Source organism: Urocitellus parryii, chromosome 2 (assembly GCF_045843805.1).
Source record: "Urocitellus parryii isolate mUroPar1 chromosome 2, mUroPar1.hap1, whole genome shotgun sequence".
NCBI classification, from domain to species: domain Eukaryota; kingdom Metazoa; phylum Chordata; class Mammalia; order Rodentia; family Sciuridae; genus Urocitellus; species Urocitellus parryii.
The window spans coordinates 216,446,632-216,466,569 of NC_135532.1; the positions used below are offsets into that span (position 1 = coordinate 216,446,632).

At 35.3% G+C, this 19,938-nt stretch overlaps 1 protein-coding gene across 5 annotated transcripts in view; it reads left to right on the forward strand.

Moving 5' to 3' along the window:
* The window catches only part of Itsn1 (intersectin 1), a 207,796-nt gene that overhangs the window by 89,003 nt on the left and 98,855 nt on the right, over positions 1–19,938 (forward strand). For all 5 annotated transcript variants that reach the window (XM_077795394.1, XM_026393561.2, XM_026393563.2 and 2 more), the window contains exons 9-14: positions 4,387–4,450; positions 8,072–8,209; positions 9,604–9,719; positions 12,753–13,015; positions 15,366–15,515; positions 15,605–15,745. In XM_077795394.1, the coding sequence (XP_077651520.1) occupies positions 4,387–4,450; positions 8,072–8,209; positions 9,604–9,719; positions 12,753–13,015; positions 15,366–15,515; positions 15,605–15,745 (872 nt within the window). The remainder of the gene's footprint in view (positions 1–4,386; positions 4,451–8,071; positions 8,210–9,603; positions 9,720–12,752; positions 13,016–15,365; positions 15,516–15,604; positions 15,746–19,938) is intronic.

Genomic DNA, 19,938 nt, shown 5'->3' on the forward strand with positions numbered 1-19,938 from the left:
CTTAAAACCTTTCCCTACAAACAATCTTAGCTATCTCACTTCAGCATGTATTTATCTAAAGGGACAAATAGTGAATACACACAAATACTCTGGGTGCCGTGCTCACCTCTGCTGAAGTAGTGACTGACAGGTTTATGTAGATAGTATGAAAAGCCAGTATAGCTTAGGCAGACACTGCAGGGACACTCACTAGTACAGTTTTAAGCCCTCTTTTACAGTGTGTTTGACACCAGTTCTCTACACATACCCAGAACTACATTGCCATCAAGTCTGAAAATATTTTTTCAAAACAGTGCTGTTGTTTGCTGTGATTTAATGAAAACAGTATTCAAATGTGACACTGATTTTGAAATTCTTTTTTGACAAAGTGTGGTTTTTTTAATTGAAGTGTATATATCCCAACAATAATGACCCAGGCACTTGTATTTAGAATTTTTAATTACCTGAGGCAGAAAGTAAGGTTTGAAATGTACTGGAAAGAAAGCAGGTTTTGTTCTTGCTTATCTGTAAGCTTGTTACTACTTCATTCCAGCAAGAGTTTAAGGTGCAAATTTGATTTTTGAATCAGACTTTCATATAGTCATATCTGGTAGAAAAATTTATTATCATAAATGGCAATAAATAAAATAAATTTAGTTTGTTTTAACTTTATATACTTTTGAGTTATTTGTCCAGAATATGTGTTGGACTAAACCAAGCTGTTGGTGCAAGCAGAGATGATCTGTTGATGGTTAAAACACAAAAGTCATGGTCTTATTTGCAACTATGAAAATATTGTATGAACTCAGAATCCTAAAAGCAGTTATTCATTTAACTTAAGAGAAATATCAAGAAAGTTGAACCAAAGCCCTAGTATATGAAGAGGCCCAAGTGAAATATGTAATTTGATATTCTAATCTGTTCTTTTTTCTTGGTTTTGTGTGTGTGTGTGTGTGTGTGTTCTTGTTTAAAGGCACTAATAACAAATCCAAAACTATCAAAAACAAAAGAAAAATATTTTTTAAAAGACAAGAAAGAATTAACAAGCATCTTTATGAAGATACACAATCATAACTTCTTAATCTAGTGCAGTAGTTCTCAACCTTGGAGTTGGAGCATTCTAGATGAATACAATAAAAGTATAGGGGTTGTAGATTATTTTGTTTTATATAAATTAGAGGAGAATCTAGATTATCTTTGTAGTATCACTTTTACTACCTTATATTCACATATAATAATATTTCATTATTAGCTCCCCAAGAATTATACATAACCTGTTACTTATCTGATCTCTGCTACTCCTGTAGCAAGAGCCCATTGTTAATGTTCTATCAGTTTTTAATGGGATTTCTAATTACCATTGTGTCTTATTTTCACCTACTTACTTTGAATGCCATCAGATCATGGCTACATCTGTATGAGCATGTTGTGGGCATGAGAATGTATGTCATTGATTGGTTCCAGCAGAAAAAAGTGAGAACTTCTGATCTTGTGATATGAACTAGTTTACCTTGGGAATGGAAGCTAATCCAGTAGTAGTGTTGTTTACCCCATGAATTACCTGATCAATTTAACTGACATACATTATTAGGTGTATGCCCCCTTCTTTTCTCACAGTTTGATGAGTATTTTATTATTCTTAGAGAGAACTTATAAAATGGTCATTCTTGAATTAAGGTTATGTAAGAAGCTGTAGAATTCTCATAATCTTATTCATTCTAGCCTTTCTTCTCAAAGAGGTGTCTTATTATGAAGGTGACCATTCCATTTGTTTTTTTGTTTGTTTGTTTGTTTTTGCTTATTAATTAGGAAAGCTAAACTCTTGTCAATATTAGACATAAAGCATTAATTCCATGTAATTTTCTCTCTCCTGATATTCAGACTTCCCTATCCAAACATGATTGCCCACAGTTGGGTCTGTGAACTTGAGATTTCTGTTAATCCCCATAATATCAGTCTATATTCTAAAACTGGTACCCTATTATGTATCTAGGTTTCCATGAAAGAGTTCTGTGCACTCAAAGCTCAATTTTATGCTGTTGTGTTATGCTAAAATGTTATCTTATTTGTTGCTGATCTATTTTAATGTTTGCAAAATTGTTGTGAGACAGAATCAAGTTTTAAAATTGAAAGAGATAATTGTGATCTTCCAGTATAGGGATCAATAAACTTTTTCTATAAAAACAAGATAATAAGTTTTTAAAACTAGTAAGCCCCATGTTTTCTATTGCAAGTACTCAACTTTGCCACTGTGGCACAAAAGCAGCATATTAAACCTATTCATGTTTAATGAATAGGCTTGACAAAGTTTTAGTAAAACTTTATTTATAAAAACAGGTGACAGGGCAATATGATCTATGGGCCATAGTTTGCTAGGTCCCATTCCAGGTTTTTTTCCTCATTTCAGAGATAGAGAAATTCATTTTAGAGAGGTAAAGTAGTTTTGTTAACGCCACATGGCATTAAGGAGTCAGGGCTGAAATATAAGTGTCCAGATACCTATGAAAGACTTGGTTCTCCACCTTCCTATTAACCTGTTTATTTGAAAAAGATAAAATATTAACTGTATATGGTTCTGGAATGGGAGAATTGTTAAAAGTACTAATTAAAGCATTCACTTAAGTTTTGCTAATTTTATTTTAATGTTTTCAGCAAACTCTGAAGAAAATAATGAGGGACTGTGTCTGTGGCTCAGCAGTAGTGCACTTGCCTGGCACGTGGGAGGCACTGGGTTCGATTCTTAGCACTACATATAAATAAGTAAAATAAAGGTCTGTCAATAACTAAAAATTTTTTAAAAAAAGAAAATAATTTTCTTTTCAATACAACAGAGATCCTTTAGAATCTTTCCATTAACTTAGTAAAAATTGTTTATTAGGTGCTGTTAATACATATACGTATATACATACACACTAAAGAGAAATATATTCATATGTTTACCAAAACAGAAGGTTCGCTATTTTTAAGAGCCTCAAATTGAAAAATGCCTAAATGCCCATCAGAGCAAAATAAATTGGGCTATAGGCACAGAATGATATACCGTATAGCACACATGCATAAAAATATACATATACATGTATGTACATGTATATAGTCATGTGTGCTTTTCTACCAATATTTTACATGTAAATAAAAGTTAAAATCATTGTCAGTAGTAATAAATATTAAATAATAAATATTAACTGCCACTTATTGAGTACTTTAACGTGCTTTATAAAGTTATGATTCCTTAAATGGTGGATCATAGGTTTTTCTAATCTGGAAAGCACCTTTGAGATGAAAAACTCAGGTCCAAATAAGTAAGGAAACTACCTTCCCAGAGTAACTCAGCAGAGTGTAAGCTAAGCTAGTACTGAAGCCCACAGACCCCTGGTTTGTCAGGACTTTGTCCTTCCTTTTCTGGCTTTAGAGTGCTGGGACCTTGTGATCCCTTTCCTTCCTTACTTGCTATGCAAACACTCATCCACTTCTGTGTGTTTTGATGAGGTGATATTTGAAAACTGAAATAGCTAAGAGTAAAAGTTTATACATGGGAATCTTGCCAACAGAATTACTACAGCTTTCTGTCCTTGGATCTTCCTGGCACCACACAGCTTGACAGGCAGTGCTGGAATTAAGACATATTTGGGGTGTGTGTGTGTGTGTGTGTGTGTGTGTGTGTGTGTCTCTTTGTCTTGCTCATACTAATTTAAACACTCAAAAATCTCCCATTGTATTTTCTATGTGATATATAAAGCTAATTTCTTGCCAGAAATGAAGATATTTGCAGTTATTTTAAGAAAATGAGACCTGATTTTGAAAGAAGAGTAGAAATTCCAGGAAGTATTTCTATTTTTGCTAACATAGAAATTTTGTTCTAGTCCTGGCTATGATATTAGCCAGTTGTGCAACCTTCAATTCAATTTTTTTTTTTTTAAAAGTCTGTACAGTGAATGATTAGAAGTCCCTCCAAGGCCCTTTCCTTATCTAAGATATTGTAAATCTTCTCTGAATTTATGTGATGATAGTCACGGTGAAGGCAGCAGATGGTGACCATGGAGAAGATGTTCAGTTTATAGTGATAAAGTCTCACTTTTGTAAAAAAAAGCCCAATACAAATAGAGATGTTAATCTGGACAAAAGAACAGGTTATATTTTGAAACTCTCATCTTCTACACACTCATTCCTTATTAAACACCCATTGAGCAAAAATGTATTGTGTGTCAGATGCAGCACTGTCATCTTTGTTTCTTTACTTTTGCTAGGGTTTAATTTCCTTTTTTAAAAGCCCCAGGGTAATAGCAAATACTGTGTAAAGCTCTGTGATTGCATGAGATTGCATAGTTCATAAGCACAGCCACTCTGGTCTTCCTGAGCAGGGGTTATTTGCTGACTCATCTTTATGTCTTTTCTCTGGTTTCTATTCAGGTCCCCAAGCAAGAACTATTCTTATGCAATCGAGTTTACCACAGGCTCAGCTGGCTTCAATATGGTAAGGAATAGAAAACCTTGGTTTGTATCAAGTGGAGACTTTATTTCTTAAATTGGTTTTTAGATTAGCATCATTATTTAGGGGAGAATATTTGGAGTACACTTAATTTTCAGGGAGTTGTGATGATTGCCCCTCTTTTTCCCTGTTAATTTTGAAAAACACAAAAGCAGAAAGATTAATACAGTGAATTCTTAAGAACTAATAACACAGCTTAACAGTTCTCAACTATGGCTTGGTTCTTTCCTCCTCCTTGGTGATTATTTTAAGCCAGCTCTCAGTTATATCACTTCATGTGTGAATATTTCACCTGGTATCTTCAAATAGATTGGAATTTAAAAATTATAGTCATAATACCATGATTTAAAATAATTAAAACCATGATTTTAATAGTCATTCTTACCAAGTTAATCAAGTAGTGTTCAAATTTCTTAAAGATTAACTTAGTTTTTAAGTTTCTTTGTTCAAAGGAGGACTGATATAAATTTATACTTTGCTTATTTTCCCCCCACCTCTTTTTTTTTTTTTTTTTTGGTGCATTGTGGTTGTACATAATAATGGGATTATTTGTTACATATTCATACATGCATACAATATAACAATATTATTTGGCTAATATCACTCCCCAGCACTCTCCCCTCCCTCCCTGCCCTCCAGCCCTTGGTCCTTTTCCTGTACTCATCTCATCATGATTTTCATGAGATCTGCCCCCAGTTTTCTTTTCCTTTTTCTTTAGCTTCCACATATGAGAGAAAACATAAGACCCTTGACCTCCTGTATACCTTGCTTTTGTGTGTGTGAGTATGCGAGTGCACACGGGCTGGATACTGAGACTTCATGCTTTCTAAGCATATGCTATACTGTTTAGCTCTGCTTCCAGTTCCTACTTTGCAGTATTTGATTGATACATCTTTTTAAAATCTTTTTTAATGTATAAATTTTCCCTTTTCCATCTGTCCCCTGGACCCCCTTAAAAACAAACACGTAGTCTGGTATATAGTTTTTCAGTGGCCTAACTTTTGAAGATTGCATTCCTGTGGTGGTGTTTAACTTGTTCCTGTATTTCCCATGAATTGGTAATTGGATCTAGAACAGGATTTTGCAACCTTTGCATTATTGACATTTAGGGCCAGTAATTTCTTTACTGCAGAGGGCTGTCCTGAGCATTGTAGAATATTTTCTTTGTTTTGAGAGGTGGTTTAGAGATATGGTCTCACTATATTGCTCTGCTTGGTGTCTGACTTGTGAGCTTGAGTGATCTTCCCACCATAGTCTCCCAAGTGCTCAGACTATAGGCGTGCATCACTGTGTCCAGCTCATGGCAGGTTTTTAGTAGGATCTCTTGCCCCTGTTTAGTAGATGCTACATTTAGTAGCATGATGCCTACCCCCAGTTATAACAACCCAAAATATCCCCAGACACTGACAAAAATTTCCCTTGGAGTTCAACATCATCCTTGGTTGAGAACCACAGTTTGAGTTTTATAGTTGTGGGGTGTTGTTGTTGTTGTTGTTGTTGTTGTTTTGTCTTTTGTTAAGCCTACATCAGAGATATTACCTGTGTATTTTAATCAGAAGGCATATAATGTCTGCCTATTTTGCAATGTTTTTTGTTTTGTTATTTTCAGTGCTGGAGATTGAACAGCGGGCTCATATATGCTAAGCAAATGCTTTACCACTACTAAACTAATCACCAGCCTCTATTCTGTGATAATTTTTAATAGCTCTTGCTGGGTATTGTCTAGGTCTTATAGGTTTTCTTACATTTAGATGTTAGTAAGAATAGTTTCTTAACAAACCATGCATATTTTAAAATTTTTAAAAATATTATGTAATTGCTTAATTTTGAGCTTTTCTGCATATATTATTGTTGTGTATCTTTTAGTTACATGTTGATGACTATGCCTAGAAAATGGATCTCGTTTACACTGCTCATATGCCAAATTCATGACTTTCACACAGGGCACATCGATCTGGTTTCTTCTCAAGTGACTGAGCTCTAATGCTGGTCAGCCTCTAGGGAGGCCTAGACAGGAAGATCGAAAGTCCCATGCCAGTCTTAACAACTTAGTGAGACCCTGTCTCAAAATGAAAAATAAAAAGGGATGAGGATGTGGCTCAGTAGTTAAGCACCCCTGGGTTCTATCTTTAGTACCAAAAAAAAGGAAGAAATTGAAACGTTTATTTTAAATTTATAAAAAACACATTTGAGGCATCTCTTTTTAGAATGTTGTATTCTTAATTCAAACACTAAAATGATATTTCTTTTTTTGGGAGGTACCTGGGATTGAACTCAGGGGTACTCTACCATTGAGCCACATCTCCAACACTATTTTATATTTTATTTAGAGACAGGGTCTCACTGAGTTGCTTAGCACCTTGTTTTTGCTGAAGCTGGCTTTGAACTCAGAATCCTTCTGCCTTAGCCTTCTGAGCCACTGGGATCACATGGTGCACGCCACCATACCCGGCCAGGATACTTTAATTAAATATTTGCAACCATAATTATTCAATTATGAAGGAAAAAAAGAATTCTAATGGATTTACCTAGGAGTAGCTAACTGTGGGGTGTGAAAAGAAAAGGGGGATAAGAATCAGCAGGAAGGGTTTTCATTTGTGGCTCTATTCTTTTTAAAAATGGTTGTCTGGCATCTGGGACAGGCAAAACTAGAGAGACAGAAAAGAGATCAGGGGTGGCAGGGCCTGGGTGGGGGAAAGGGAAGAGTTGAACTGGAGGGAGATGTGGGGATTCTGGGTGGTGTTGACTGTTCTGTGTACTCTGTTGATGGTTCTATTGCTATGTTTGTCAAACCTCGAAGAATTGTACTTTAAAAAGGGCAAATGTTACAATAATAGTAATAATAATAGATTTATGGACCTAAAGAAATATCATAATTAAGAGAAAAGCTTCTTGGGTTTTGCCATTGGCAAAGCCAGTTTCCTAATGAAGCATTTGTCTTTTTAACATTCTGGTTAACAGATGTGTTGTCTTGCATCTTCTTTTGGTATCTTGAAGTTGTTAAATAAAATCACATTCTGGTACTTGCTAGGAAAATCTGTTTACTGTAATTAACTACTTGGGCAACTGCATTGTCAAGAGTGATGGAAATTGAATCCCTAGAATGAGGAGGAAAGGCCTTAACTCTATGAATAGGAGCCATAGAGATCCAGCCTAATAGGCATGTATTGAGTTTGGGCAGCCTATCCAGTAGGCCACATCTGGCCTTCACCTGTTTTTGTAAATGAATTTTTATTGTTAAAACAGCTATGCCTATTTATTTATATATTGTCTATGGCTGCTGCAAGGGCAGAATTCAGCATGATAGAGATTATCTTACAAACCGTACAGTATTGGCTGCCTCACCCTGAATGTGACATATTTTAAATATGTCACATTCCCAGGACTGAGAAGAGTATTATTGCAATCTTAGCATTTGTTGAGTACTGAACACTATCCCAACTATACAAAATATTTCATTTTATTCTTGTAATGGTATGAAATAATTGTAAACTGAGGCAGGTAGACTCAATTGGCCTAGAATAAGAATTATAATACAGAACTAAAATAAATCAGCAATGCATACATTTTTATGAAACTGGTAATGAAACTTTTTTGTTGAATTAGGAATCTTTCTGACATTGATCAAGATGGAAAACTCACAGCAGAAGAATTTATCCTGGCTATGCACCTAATTGATGTTGCTATGTCTGGCCAACCACTGCCACCTGTCCTGCCTCCAGAATACATTCCACCTTCCTTTAGGTAAGGAACATTTGGCTTTTGTAAGGAATTATGCATTGCATTGAGTATGTTAATTCCAAATTGGCTTTGTTGACCATCTTATAGTGATTTCCATTCTTGACAAGTAAATGAAATATCTGTGAATTCAAGAGAATCTTCCAGTCCAGGTTCTGTCTTAATTCTGGGCCTTTCTGTTCTACAGGGTATTTATAGTATATTAGTAAATGCAATCAAATAAAACATTTTTGTATGAACTTATATAATTGAAAACTGAATAAGCCCAAATAAAGGAAATAAAGCAAGGTGTGTATTATACACATTCCACAGATAACAAAAAATGCTAGCAATTCAGAAATTACAATCAGAAAGATAATTAAAGAAAATTATCTTTGTCTGAAATAGTCTCAGTCGACATGTCAAGAGTGTCCCCCAGGGTCTAGTTGGGACCCCACTGGCATGCCTACATGCATACACACATATCATCCAATACAACGCCAACTCATGGCTTTACATGTAGAAGATGAATATGAGATCCCACAAGCGCAAAGAAGAAGAGAAACAAAGACATACTTCTGTTCCGGGTCCTCAAACTTCAAGAAAGACTTGTGAGGAGAAATAGCCATCACTGTCCTCACTGTCCTCATGCAGGAGCAAGCTGAGAAACTGAGTGCAGAAGAAGCAAGGGGCAGCTGAAGAAGCATTTGCCTATAAAATCTCACAGCTGCAGGGTTCACTACAGGAGAAATTGAACATTGGAAACTATTGAAAGTGTAAAAAGAAGGATGGGGAGATTGTTTTAAAAGAGCAAGTTTAAACATAGTGATACTGATCAGTAAAGTAAGTGTGTTTCAAAACTATAAAATACAGACATTTCGTGTGTTCAGGAAGTGGTTAAATGGAGAAATTTTTGTATAAGGAAAACAGTTGCTCCCAAATCACTGAGCTGCTGATCTTTCCTGGAAGGGATTGAAAGTTACTCACAAGGGTAATGGTAATAGCATCAGACTCACTGGGTGCTCACTATTTACCAGATACTTTATGATTATAAGCTAATTTAGCCCTTTTGAATTGTCCTAATTTTTATGGTTTTTTCCCTTGCCAGGAGTTGGGGTGAGGGGTTCAGGGGATCAAACCTAGGACCTTGCACATGGAAAGCATGTGCTCTACCACTGAGCCACACCCTCATTCCCAACATTTTGAATAAGGTAACACTCAGAATCTGATAACATTCAAATTTTCATTTTAAAAACTACAGAGTAAAGAAGTCCAAACTCTGTCTTTCCTAGCTGTAAATGAAATTTGTTCCATGGTATGGTATAATCTAAAAATTCTTTTTCGTAGCTTGTTTCTACCTACCTCGTTTTATGTGGATTTCTTTCTTTTCTTTCTTTTTTTTTTTTTTTTCACAATTGCAGAAGAGTTCGATCAGGCAGTGGAATATCTGTTATAAGCTCAACATCTGTAGATCAGAGGTTACCAGAGGAACCAGCTTTAGAAGATGAACAGCAACAATTAGAAAAGAAATTACCTGGTAAGGCAGCCTTTACATTTGGCTTACACATCAGATTAAAGATTTTCTATCTGTAAGGTATAATGGAAATAAAAATAAATCTAGCTTCTGACATTTCTGTATTTCTTTGAGCATATCAGAAAAAGACGTTTAATGTGCTTTTAGATTTGGATCTGTGTAGAGAAATAAGAACATGTGTACTTTGCTGGTGCATCCTTATTCTAGTTGGTTTTTTTTTTTTTTTTTTTTTTGGGGGCGGTGTTGGGGATTGAACCCAGGGCCTTGTACATGGGGCAAGCACTCTATCAACTGAGCTATATGCCGAGTCCCCTTATTCTAGTTTTTAACTTGAAGTATTATTATATACTGCTACACAAAGATCTTATTAATGTTATCTATGGAATATAGAACACTAAAAATTTGCGGTTAGATGGTTTCTTAGGACCACCAGTGCAGAAGCAAAAACTAAAGTCAACTACTATAGCATTCTTGATGTGTTACAGAAGAATTAGAAACTCCTTAGCAGCAGGAACCTACTTTAAATTTAATGTGAACCTGTTTTAAATAATCCACATTTACAATGGTAAATCTATCGTACTATTAAAAAAATCCAAGGTGGCTATGAATTATTAATGATGAGATGATAATGATACTAAGAGGCAATTGAAATTTGCTATGAAGTCTCTTTATATTAAATACTTTGTCAATATCATTTTGCTGCAGTAAAGGGCCCAGCATTCCACAACCATTAATTAGTTTGCTGAGAATACAAGCTCTTCCAGACTGTTCTGTAAACTAAATAACTTTTCAGTTATGTTCAGTGATGAAATACTTATTATAGTTTTTCTGTGTGCAAGGCTGGAAGAATCTAAATGCTAATCATACATGGTCCATACTCTCTAGAAACTTACATTAGAAAATTTAAGTTATCCATATAAACAATTGCTAAAACAGTAAGTACATAAGTGTGATAAGGTCCTGGAGAGTTTGTAGATGCACAGCAAAGCTACTTATGGTTGGTTGTGGTATACTGAAAAGGACATGAGGAATTAAATCCCCATGGTCTAGATCACAGTTAAGTGAAAACCTGAGGATAAATAGGGTCACTACAAGTGGATGTGAGGAACATGTCAACTTTTGAAAACAATGGAAATGAATCCTCAATGGGATAAGGACAGGAATTCTTAGAATTTGGAATTTTCTTTTTCTATTAGTAGTAAGCATTCATTTTGGATTTTGAACAGGATGTGACATTGAGGTTTTTTTTTTTTTTTTTTGCATTGATTCTTTCCACAACCATTTATGATGTGCCTCCTACATACTAGGAATAGTGCCAGACACTGAATAAAAAAGATGTATAAAGATTTTCAGTGTTTTTAAAATTGAGATTAAATATGCATACTATAAAATTGAGCATCTTTTTTTTAAAAAATTTTTTTGTAGTTGTAGATGAACAGCATGCCTTTATTTTGTTTCTTTATATATGGTGCTAAGGATCAAACCCACTACCACACACATGCTAGGCAAGCGCTCTGCCACTGAGCTACAGCCACAGCCCCCAAATTGTACATTTTAAACTGTATAATTTAGTGGCTTATCACCTTGGCCCGCCACTCCAAAATATCATACAGTGTGAAGCTAAAACTGTGGAGATTTATTTCTCGTGTGCTAAAGGCTAGAAGTTCAAGATCAGAGCCCAGGCAGTTTAGTTCCTGGTGAGAGCACTCTTGTAGATAGCTGTTTACTCTCTGTGTCTTCCTATGGCCTTTCCTTGGTGTATGCATGGGTGTGGGGGAGTGATCTTCTTTTTCTTTCTCTTTTTATAAGGTCACTAATCTCATCATGGGGCCCCACCCCTATGATCTAATCTAACCCTAATTACCCCCAAAGATGTTTCCAAATACCATCACATTGGTGTAGTTAAGGCTGTAACATGAATTTGGGTGTGTGTTAGAGGCTGTACATTTATTCTATAATAATGGTATTTATTATTACTCTCAGTTTGTGCAAACACCTCCCTTCTCTTCTTCCGAAAGAAAATACCCTATTTACTCACTCTCCATTCTCATTCACCCCAGCCCCGGACAGCCACCAGTCTGCTTTCAGTTTCTTTGGATTTAACAATGGTGGGTAGTTCATATAACTGGAATCATATAATATTTGACCTTTTGTACCTGCCTTCTTTCACTTAGCAGAGATTCCTTTGTAAGGATCATTTACTCATTCCCTGAGTGAAGGGACTTGAAGTTTTAAGGTGGCCGAGTAAAGAAGATAGTGCCACCTCTGAAATCAACAAATGTGATCTCATGCTAGGCTAGAACTCTACCACCTAGCCACTTTGCCAGCCTCGAGAGTTTCCCTTGTCTGGGGTGGATACCAAGGAGATGTATAGGAGGCAACACAAAGGTGAATACACATTGCTGGAAACAGGAAGGGATGGAATATTTAGAAGTGAATAAAATAAAATAGATGAAAACAAAGGTATAAAAAGGAAAAGAGAAAAATGATGGAATTAAAAATTTATACAAGTGTGTCAAAGAAGGAAACAAAAAAATGGATTAGAAAAAAATATTTACTGACTGTGGTCCATTTAAGAATCTGGGCAGAGCAGCTTCTTCGGTGTGAACCATGCAATACTTGCTCTCTACCCCTGCTTTGAGAAGTCACCTTGTTCAAACAGGAGACAGACAGTGCAGTTATAAGCTAAGGTGAAGGAGAGACTCATGATGCAGAAGAGATGGTGGGTCACTTGCTGAAGCAGGGCATGAAGAAGGGAAAGGGTAGAGTAGCAGGAGAGGAGAGGAATTGGGTGTAAATACAGAATTATTGAAAGATTTTTGTAGAAATAGTGTGTGGCACGGACGGTAGTACAAAGGTTAGGGGCAACTCTTCCCTAACCTTTCTATTTCCTGTTTGTAGTGCTCACTACAAGGGCCCAGTAAGGAAACTTAGGGAGTTCTGGATTTGGGTTTGTACTGTAGATTTCAAAATGCTAGTACATTTTTTCTTTGAAAATAATGGCTTTTCCTAATTGATCTGTTCTTTCTTTTAAAGTAACATTTGAAGATAAGAAGCGGGAAAATTTTGAACGTGGCAATCTAGAACTGGAGAAACGCAGACAAGCTCTCTTGGAACAGCAGCGCAAAGAGCAAGAACGCTTGGCTCAGCTAGAACGGGCCGAGCAGGAGAGGAAAGAGCGGGAGCGCCAGGAGCAAGAGCGCAAAAGACAACTGGAGCTGGAGAAGCAACTGGAAAAGCAACGGGAACTGGAAAGGCAGAGAGAGGAGGAGAGGAGGAAAGAGATTGAGAGGCGAGAGGTAAGCAGCTGTGGACAACCTTGTAATTAACACATGAGCTTTGTCTTTCTCTTGTAGAATTATTCAAATGATGTATTAATGTAGGGCAGTCTGTTTTCCTTTTTAATTTTTAATTTTTGTGTGTGTTAAACACTGGGCCTCATAAATGCGAGGTAAGTGTTCTACCACTATTCCACACACCCAGCCCTTCTTTCTTCCTTTTTTTTTTTAATATTTATTTTTTAATTGTAGTTGGACACAATATCTTTATTTTATTTATTTTTATGTGTTGCTGAGGATCAAACCCAGGGTCTCTCACATGCTAGGCAAGCAGTCTACTGCTGAGCCACAACCCAGCTCTCTTTCTGTTTTTTCTTTGAGACAGAATCTCATTAAGTTGTCCAGATAGGCCAACTTTGAATTTGTGATCCTCTTGCCTCAGTCCCCTGAGTAGCTGGGATTACAAGCATGTAACCGCCCCACTAGGCTGTTGTTTTTCCTTTTAATAATCTGGAGATTGTAGTGTATTCAAAAGTTACACAACTATCACCACTCTCTATTCTGGAGCATTTTCATCATCCCAAAAAGAAACCCCTTGCACTAAGGAGTAATTCCCCATTCCTCTTTGCCCCCAGCCCCTGCAACCACTTCCTTATTCTCTAGACTTACCTGTTCTGGAAGTTGTACAGTATGTGGCCTTTTGTGTCTAGATTTCACTTTGCCTGGCATTTTCAAAGTTCATCCATATTTTAGCATGAATCAGTATTTTATCTTTTTTTATGGCTGAGTAGTATTCTGTTTTATAGATATACTACGTTTCATTTATCTACTCATAAGTTGATGAACTTTGAGTTTTTTTTTTTTAGCTATTACAAATACTAATATCAACATTCTTCTATAAGTTTTTTATTGCACTGTCTTATAACAAACTAAGAGAGCAGTTAGGTTTTTTTCAGATTCTTTTCTCTGTATTTACACATTTATATAAAAATGTAAAGATTTATGTGGTGGCATGGGTGGAGGTTGTATAATTTTAAACCACTTGATGTTATCAAAGCCATTATATGGTTTTGAGACTGTTCCCCCGCCCCCCTAAAAATATGTCTGGGAAATCTTCATATATTCTATGGTGTCAGATATAGAAAAGGACCAAGTCAATCTCTTATTCAACTTCACAATTTTACTATATTACTACAGAAGCAAAGCTATGATTCTTTTCACATGAATGAAATATAAAGATGAGGAATTTTTCTTTCTTTCTTTCTTTTTTTTTTAAAGAGAGAGAGAGAGAGAATTTTTAATATTTATTTTTTAGTTCTCGGCGGACACAACACCTTTGTCGGTATGTGGTGCTGAGGATCGAACCCGGGCCGCACGCATGCCAGGCGAGCGCGCTACCGCTTGAGCCACATCCCCAGCCCCAGGAATTTTTCTTTATTAAAAAAAAATACTTTGGTTTCATCTCCTGCTGATTGCTCTAGACAGTATGTAGCCATAGCTGCCTTTTGTTCAAGCAGATACACACAGATGCTAACAAATTTTAGATATTTATCTATTTGGTATTGGAGATTGAAGCCAATGCATTGCACAGGCCAACCATGCATTCCACTCTCCACCCCAACAAGGTTTCAGTTACCAGAATGGACAATGGAAAGGCATACCACCTTCCTTTTTTAAAGTATTTATTCAGAATTGTTTAGTAGACAAATTTACTATTGCTATGCATTGCTAGCCCCTGGAGTTTCAGTGATGACTAGATGTGCCACTTGGCCTCCGGGACTTTGTTGTGTGATTGGGAGCTTGCTGAGTAAGAGGCAGTCACACTACCAACAGCAAAATCTATACAAATATTCCAAAACTGAAAACTGCTGAGACCAGAAACACTTGTGGTCCCAGCATTCTGGATAAGGAAAGCTTAACTGTAAATAATAATTTCTCTTTTGTTGGGAAAACAAAAAACAAGTTTTGTTTGTTTTAGTTCTTAGATTTAAGATTGATTTAGATTTAGAATTGTTTAGGTTTAAACTTGATTTTACTAAAGAAATTTTCCTTCCTGTTTGTGAGTCTGTAAATAAAAAGGAGCACTTTTATTTAGCATGTCATGCATTCTGGAAGGCATGAAGAATGAGATTCCAATGTGAAATGATCCTCTTGGTTCTCATCTTATGTAAATATAATTAGTTCTGAATATTCCCTTTTTTTCCTTAGAAGGAGCACTGATTTTTATAAAAATTTTTATTGCTTTATGATATGATTTCTTGTAATGTCTATATTTCATCCTTAAAAGGAAAGACTTACTACATGATACTTTTGTTAAGAGACATGTTAGAGCATAAGAACTGAAAAATTAATAAACCTTTGACTTTGACAGGCTGCGAAACGGGAACTTGAGAGACAACGACAACTTGAATGGGAACGGAACCGAAGGCAAGAACTTTTAAATCAAAGAAATAAAGAACAAGAGGATATAGTTGTATTGAAAGCAAAGAAAAAGACTTTGGAATTTGAATTAGAAGCTCTAGTGAGTGATATTTGATCATGCTTTGGATATATACTACCATTGAACCATTAAAAATGGTAATAATTCCTTTTATCTTTCATTTGTTAAAGAATGATAAAAAGCATCAATTAGAAGGAAAACTTCAAGATATCAGATGTCGATTAACCACCCAAAGGCAAGAAATTGAGAGTACAAACAAATCTAGAGAGTTGAGAATTGCCGAAATCACCCATTTGCAGCAACAGTTACAGGTGAGAAAACAATGTATCACAAAAGATTTTAGGCTTACATGCTTGCCTCTGATTCATTTTATTTATTTATTCATTCAACAAACAGCATCTACCATATACTAGATTTATGGGGAAAAAAGGTGAAGTAGGTGGGGTCCTTTTCTTAAAAGTCAGCTGTCAAGTAAACAAACTCAACAAGTGTTTGCTACACACTGTTAGGTGCTGGGCTGTCTTTTAGGTACTGAGGCTATAGTGTTGAGCAACGGAAATGAGACCGAGAGTGAGCTGAATGGACCTTACCCTCTGTGTGCAAGAGGGACACATACTAACAGAACTATAAAGTTTGTATCTATGAGAAAATGAAAAGTGCCAAGGACAGTAGTAGGGAAGGCAGTAGAGAGTCCTGGTGGTTAGCAGTATTATGATTTAAACTAAGGTAGTCAGAGTAGGCCTTTTGTGAAGGTGACATTTACACAGATTTGAAGTCTGTAATGGACTAAACTATGGCAGAACAAGTTTTAGGTAGGGATACAGCAGTGCCACCAGTGACCTGAGGCTGTAGCAGGCTTCTGGGATGCCAGGTGGAGGCCAGACCATACAGGACTAGTAAATAGGTGCAATTAAGATTTTAGTGGGATGTAAGAAAGATGTGTAGGGTAAGACTTGAGACTTGATAGTGTGCTAGTGGCAATTTTGCCTTCATTTACCTCTCATCTATTATCTCACCTGGTATGATAGAACTGTTATCTCACCTAGTTTGGTATCAAGCATTGAACTACAGGGACGTCAAATTCATGCAGATATTACCTGCAGATCATCATATTTGACCACAGTGACTCTTTCACTTCTTTTTCTCAGCATGATGATTTCAAGATTGATTTTTCAATGTTGTTGAGTGAATAAGTACATTGTTTCATTTTATCACTGAGTAATATTTACTAATCCCTTAACCTGTTGATTAATATCTGGGTTCTTTCCAATTGGGGATTTTCATAACTAAAACTACAATGAATATTTATGTATAGTATTTTTGTGGAATTATAACTTATTTCTCCAAGGCAAATTTTTTGGAGTGTAATTGTGCCATATAAGTCTTATCTTTAAACCCCCCCCTACCACAAAACTGTCAATGGTAGAAATTATTTGTACCTCTTCACATTCTAATCAGCAATCTGTGAGTGATACAGTTGTTTCTCATCCTTACCAATACTTGGTGTTGTCATTATTTTAAAGTTTGACTTTTCTGTATGCAGCAAATATATTTCATTTTTTCTTTTATATGCATTTCCATGAAGACTGATGATGTTGGCCATCGTTTTACATGTTGCATGGTATCATATGTGTATCTTCAAACTATCTGAACTTGCCTGTCCGTTTTTGGTTGAGTTGTTTTCCTTACTATTGAATTTTAAGACTTCTATATAAATTCTTGTCAACAAGTCATTTGTCAGGTACATGATCTGCAGATATTTTCTCCCAACTTTTGGTTTGCTTCTCATTTTCATAATACTATTTTTTTAAAGGACAGAAGTTTTAAATTTTGATAAGGTTTAGTTTGTTAATTTATTTGTATTATCATGCTTTTTGTGTTCTAAGAAATCTTTGCCCCATGGCTGCAACATTTTCTTCTATGTTTTCCTTCAAAAGTTTTATAGTTTTACATATTTAGGTCTATAATCCATTTCACATTGGTTTTTGCATATGGTCCTAAGTTAGAAGTTGATGTTCATTTTTCTCCGTATATACCCAGTGCCATTTATTGAAAACACTTGCCTTTCCCATTAAATTTCCATGGTAGCTTGTGGAAAAGCAGTTGCATATATTTGTAAAAGGTCTGTTCTGAACTCTTCCTTTAATCTGTATCTATCCTTTCACCATCACCTTACTCCATGGATAACTATAGCCTTATTCTGGTTTTTTGAAATCAAGTAGTTTGAGTACCCTGTTATTGGCTTTTCTAAGTCATTTCCATAAAAATTACAAAATTAGCATGTCAGTTTTGTTTATTTGTTTTTTCCTTCAAAAGTACATAGAGCTAAAAAAAATTTTGTAGAACATTGTTGCAATTCCTTTGAATTTATTGATCATTTCAGGAAGATTTGACATTTAACAATATTGAGTTTTATAGATTATCTCTCAATTTATTTAGGTGGTTGTAAATTTCTTTCAGCATATTTTTGTAGTTTTATATATGTGTTTTTAAAAGTTTTCCTTAAGTATTCTGTGGTCAATGCAATTGTATATTGCCTATTTTTTACTTCAGTTTCCAACCATATGATGTCAGTATATAAAAATAGAATTTATTTTTTATAGTTATTTTTCTGTGTTATTGTTTTGTTTTGTTTTTCTTTTCTGTGTTATTGTTTAGCTAATTTCTCAGGGTTTGTTTTTCTTTTTTGCGGTGCTGGAGATGGAACCCAGGATTGCACATATGCTAGGCAAGCAAGTGCTCAATTACTGAGCTATATCCCCAGCTCCAGTGTCTTATTTCTTTCTTTCTTTCTTTCTTTCTTTTTTTTTTTTTTTTTTTTTTGGTACCTGGGGATTGAGCCCAGGAGCACTCAACCACTGAGCCACATCCCTAGACCTTTTCTATATTTTATTTAGAGACAGGGTCTCACTGAGTTACTAAGTGCCTCACTAATTAATCTGCTGGCTTTGAACTTGTTATTCTCCTGCTTCAGTCTCATGAGTTGCTGCAATTACAGGTATGCACCACTGTTCCTGGCTTCCTGTATCTTATTTCTAAAAGAATGTTTTGTAGATTCTTTAGGGGTTTTTAGCTATATAAACTTGCCATTCTTGAAAAAAGACAGCTTTATTTTTCATTTTCTAAACTGTATGCCTTTTATATCTATAAACAACTATGTAAATAAGTCTAATAATTTTGATAAAATAAATTCACTGAAATATACAAATTATCAAAATAGAGTCAAGAAGAAACAAAAAACCCGAATACTTATATATCTATTAAATAAATTTACTGTTACATATCCTACCACAAAGAAAACCCTAGACCTAGAAGGCCTCACTGATAAAAGTCACCAAAAATTAAAGAAGAGGTACCATTTCAACATAAACATTTTAAAATAGAAGAGGAAGGAATATTCTCTAACATTTTCTGAGCTCAGCATTACCCTGATACCAAAACCAGACAAGGATATTACAAGAAAACCGTAAACCAACATCCTCAATATCCTTCATAAATTTAAATGTGATTTTTTTTTTTTTGCCTTACTTAGTTGACCAGGACATCCAGAACTATGTTGAAGAGAAGTGCTAAGAACATTATTCTGGGTCTTAGAAGGAAAACTCTGTCACAAATAAGGAAGGGTAACTAGGTTTTCTATAGATGCCCTTCAACGGCCATGTTTGTTTTTGTTTGGGGCATCTATGGAGATGATTGTGTGGTGTTTTTTTCTCTTCTACTTTGTTTAGATGAAGATTTATGTTGATTGCAATTTGAATGTAAAACCAACCTCCATTGCTGGGGTACACCACACTTGGCCATAGTATATTACCCCTTTTAGAATATTCAACTTGCTCTTGTTTATTAAGAATCTTTTCATTTAAATTCATGAAAGATATTGGTTACCTTCTAAATGCTAATTAACTCTGTTTGTATGTCTTTCATTAACTATTGATGAAAAGTTTCATAAGATAGTCCCCTAGAAAATTTAGAGTTAAAGGTCTTGTGTTTAGTTTCAGTATCAATTTATCACAGAATGTTGTGTGAACAAACACACTTATTATTTATGACTGATGTTTAGAATATTCAGTTATTGATAATAAATAAAAGTCAGGATTCTTAAAGTAGTGAATGGGAAAATAATACCTAATTAGAAGAAATAAAGGGACATAGCAGGCAAGGAGATATTGGTTCACTTTCCTTTCATGGATTAGCAGATACTTAACTTTGCAAATGAGTTGGGTATCCCTTAATATTGGTTTGACCTACTTTATAAACTTAAGTTATACACCTTAAAGTAATGTTTATATAAGTAAAACAATCTCAGTGATCTGAGTTAGGTTTTGTCTTGATATTTCTTTGTTTTAGTTCAGAAAAGAAACTTTGGGATTGGGAAATAGGAAGGAGAATAAAAGGGAAAACTCAGTTGGTTTTGCTTTTTTTGAGAAAATGACTGATTTATGTATTCTGTTCTATGAAGTTTTTCGTGTGTGTGTGTGTGTGTGTGTGTGTGTGTGTGTGTGTT